General features: G+C 54.7%; 1 protein-coding gene across 2 annotated transcripts; it reads right to left on the bottom strand.

Annotated features, from left to right (window-relative positions):
- Nucleotides 1-227: 227 nt before the first annotated feature.
- FEZF1 (FEZ family zinc finger 1) lies at nucleotides 228-2527 on the bottom strand. Of its 2 annotated transcripts, XM_020909486.2 has the most exons (5): nucleotides 2099-2527; nucleotides 1727-1948; nucleotides 1400-1534; nucleotides 1011-1143; nucleotides 228-580 (listed from the first exon to the last, which is right to left on the bottom strand). In XM_020909486.2, exons 1-5 carry the CDS (start codon nucleotides 2525-2527, stop codon nucleotides 228-230), a joined length of 1272 nt encoding a protein of 423 aa, XP_020765145.1. The 2 variants fall into 2 exon arrangements, with proteins under 2 accessions (XP_020765145.1, XP_020765144.1); XM_020909485.2 differs by having other exon boundaries at nucleotides 1727-2527.
- Nucleotides 2528-2918: the final 391 nt, after the last annotated feature.

Genomic DNA, 2918 nt, shown 5'->3' with positions numbered 1-2918 from the left:
TAATTGTTAGTGCCTATATAGCATATAATACACGAAACCATGTAGCAGGTGCATGCAAGAGGCGAAAAGACCGGGGGATTCAGAGGCTTCTGGTTGGCGCTAACGCGTGGGGCCCAACATGCCCTGGGTTCTACAGAAGAGTTTGGGTAGAGAGGTCCAGCTCTATTCCGCCAGCTGTCTCGGGAGTGGGGACCCCGGCTGGGGTGGGGAAGAGACTTTGGCCTTGATCACTGGTGGCCCGGATGGAGCCCAGGCTGCAGGGGCCCCGGGGGCGGCAGCGGCGGCGGCAGAGGCGGCAGCGTCGCCGGCGGCGGCTGGAGAGGGGGCGACGGGTCCGCACCTGGCTCCCCAGACGCGCGCGGCAGCCCCAGGCCGCTGTCGTGTAGCTTCCGGACGTGCTTCTTGAGGTCAAAGTTCCGGCAGAAGCCCTTGCCGCACGTGGGGCAGGTGAAGGGCTTCTTGTCGTTGTGGGTGTGCATGTGGAACGTGAGGTTGTAAACCTGGTGGAAAGCCTTGTTGCAAATATTGCACTTGAACTGCTTCTCCCCGCTGTGGGTCAGCTTGTGGTTTTTGTAATTCCCTGCAACAGACAAACGACAGGGACGTGGACCTGAAAAGAGCTTGAAAAGGGAGGAGCAGACGATGGAGGGACCAGGAGGCGGGAGAAGAGGGGCCACAGATCCGACAGCGTCGGGCAGGACTTAGCTGCCCACCTGCACTCGGCTCCCAGAAGTTATTTTAAAATATCGACCATGAAGTCGTTCCCGCCACATTTCAATACAATAGTTTTTAATCCAATTCTATAAAACGAGAACAAGAGGTTAAAAAGAAATACCCTCTCTGTGTAGGAGCCATGCCTTTGTCTAATCCCACTTACGGGTAGGAGGTTGGAAAGGCAACGCACGCGCCGGTAACTAGATGCACTTAAAACACATCTTCCAAAACAGCCCCCAGAGCTGAGGGCTTTCGGTAAGACTCCCGTGAAAGACAACGCCTCCTGGGTTCCATACCTTTTTGATGAAATCCTTTGCCACAGAATTCACACACAAACGGTTTGTAGCCTGCGTGTATTCGGGTATGCGTGTTTAAAGTAGAACTTCTATTAAACGCTTTGCCACACTGGTTACATTTATGGGGTTTTTCCTAAACGGAAAGAAGAAACAAGCAGGGAAGTGAAGGTACTTTGTTAGTGAGTGGAGTCTGAAAAACTCAAAACACTGTCATGCTCTCCCTCATGCTTTTAAGCAGAACAAAGGCAAACAGTACCGGCATTTCCCCCTCGTCCAGCCGGCACATTTCAAACAAACCTTAACTGTAAGGAGTAAGAGTTTATCAGCCATAAAAACAAAACAAAACAGTTCGGAAACAAACCAGGTGAAACTGACACAGTCGAACACACCTGGGTGTGAATGATCTTGTGTCTGCACAGGGTGCTGGCTTGCCGGAAGCCCTTTCCACACACTTTGCAAACGAAGGGTCTGGCTCCTGTGTGCACCGGCATGTGACGGGTTAAGTTATAGTGCGCGTTAAAGACCTTAAAATTAAACACAAGTACAACAGGTTAGCCCAAACAGCCCTTGGAGAACACCCCCGGGTAGAGGAAAGGGAAGGAGGTGATACCATTCTAACAAGTGTATACAAATAATTACAAAATACATTTAGAAGGAAGGAAGGCAGACTTACCGCCCCCTGCCCGCCCCTCCGCCACCCCCCGCCAAGTACTTGCCTTTCCACACACTTCGCAAGTGAAAACTTTGGGTTTGGTGTTAGGAGAGCCTCGGCTGAAGTCAGAGGTTTTGAATGCTATTTTTTCCGACAGAAGCTGGGCGCTTTCTTTCATATAGTGCTGCAGCTGAGCCTGAGACAAGTCTTTGAAAGCTACTCCCGAGGGGTACTTCTCCACCGACGGGACCACCAGTTTATTCCTTTCGGCTAAATACGTTTTTGGCTGCGGGTGCAAAGGGGAACTGAGAAAGTAGGAGGCCACCGGGTGGATGTTGACGCCGGCCGCCGGGTGGCACGGGCCGTCACCTCGGTTCAGGTAGCACAGGGCGCCCATGGCGTGGAAAGAGGAATGGTTGACCACCCGCGGCCTTACCAGCTTGTACTGCTGCAGGGGCAGCGCGTCGCGGGCCAGGTCACTCTTGAGACTCAGCGCGCAGTTGAGCAGGTCGCTGCAGCTGAACGCGGGCGCCGCGGGTGTTGCGGCCGGGGCCCCCGGAGTCTCCAGACTCGCCTTCCGGGGCTCCGAGCCCGTCATCCCCGCCTTGGGGTTCGTGTCGTACGCCACAGGCACGAAGGGAATCATGCAGGGGATCGACGAGCTAAGATGCAGCGAGTGCTTGGGGTCCCCTTTGGGCATGGCTCCCTGCAGGAAGTGGGGGACGGGCAGGGCTTTGGGCTCGGGGGTGCGTGCCATGATTCTTTCGATGGAGAAAGCCAAGGGTTTGGAGGTGTTCATCACGTTGCCCCGGGCCGGAGCAGTCGCTAACATTTTGGCAGTCGCGTTGTGGCAGCTACTGTCCATGTCGGAGTCGCCAGCGTCCGTCGTCAGCCGGGGCCGGGTTGCGCCGTCGTTGCCTTGTTCCCTGCTTGTCACAGACCTGCGGAGAGGGGGACGGGCACCATCACCACCAGCAGCCTCTTCCTCCTCCTCCCCAGCATCACCAGCCGAACCTGCCTGCCCAGCCCAATGGACTCCTGCCAGCCCATCGCAGAGTTCTTGGCGCACCAATGACTCGGGGACAATCACTACTTATTTCTATCAATAGAAAGTGTTGTGTCAATAACGCAGCCAAGATCTCGCCAATCGTTAACTTCCAAGAGGAGAAGGTAAACTAGATAATTGCTCAGTTCGCTTCCAACAGTCAACAGGAAAACTTTTTTTTCCCCCTCGGCAGTCAGTGACTACTTTTCAT

The sequence above is a fragment of the Odocoileus virginianus genome, chromosome 1, assembly GCF_023699985.2.
Source record: "Odocoileus virginianus isolate 20LAN1187 ecotype Illinois chromosome 1, Ovbor_1.2, whole genome shotgun sequence".
In the NCBI taxonomy this organism is placed as follows: Eukaryota; Metazoa; Chordata; class Mammalia; order Artiodactyla; family Cervidae; genus Odocoileus; species Odocoileus virginianus.
Note: the sequence above shows the minus strand (reverse complement) of the source record. Positions and strands in the feature narration are given on the sequence as shown.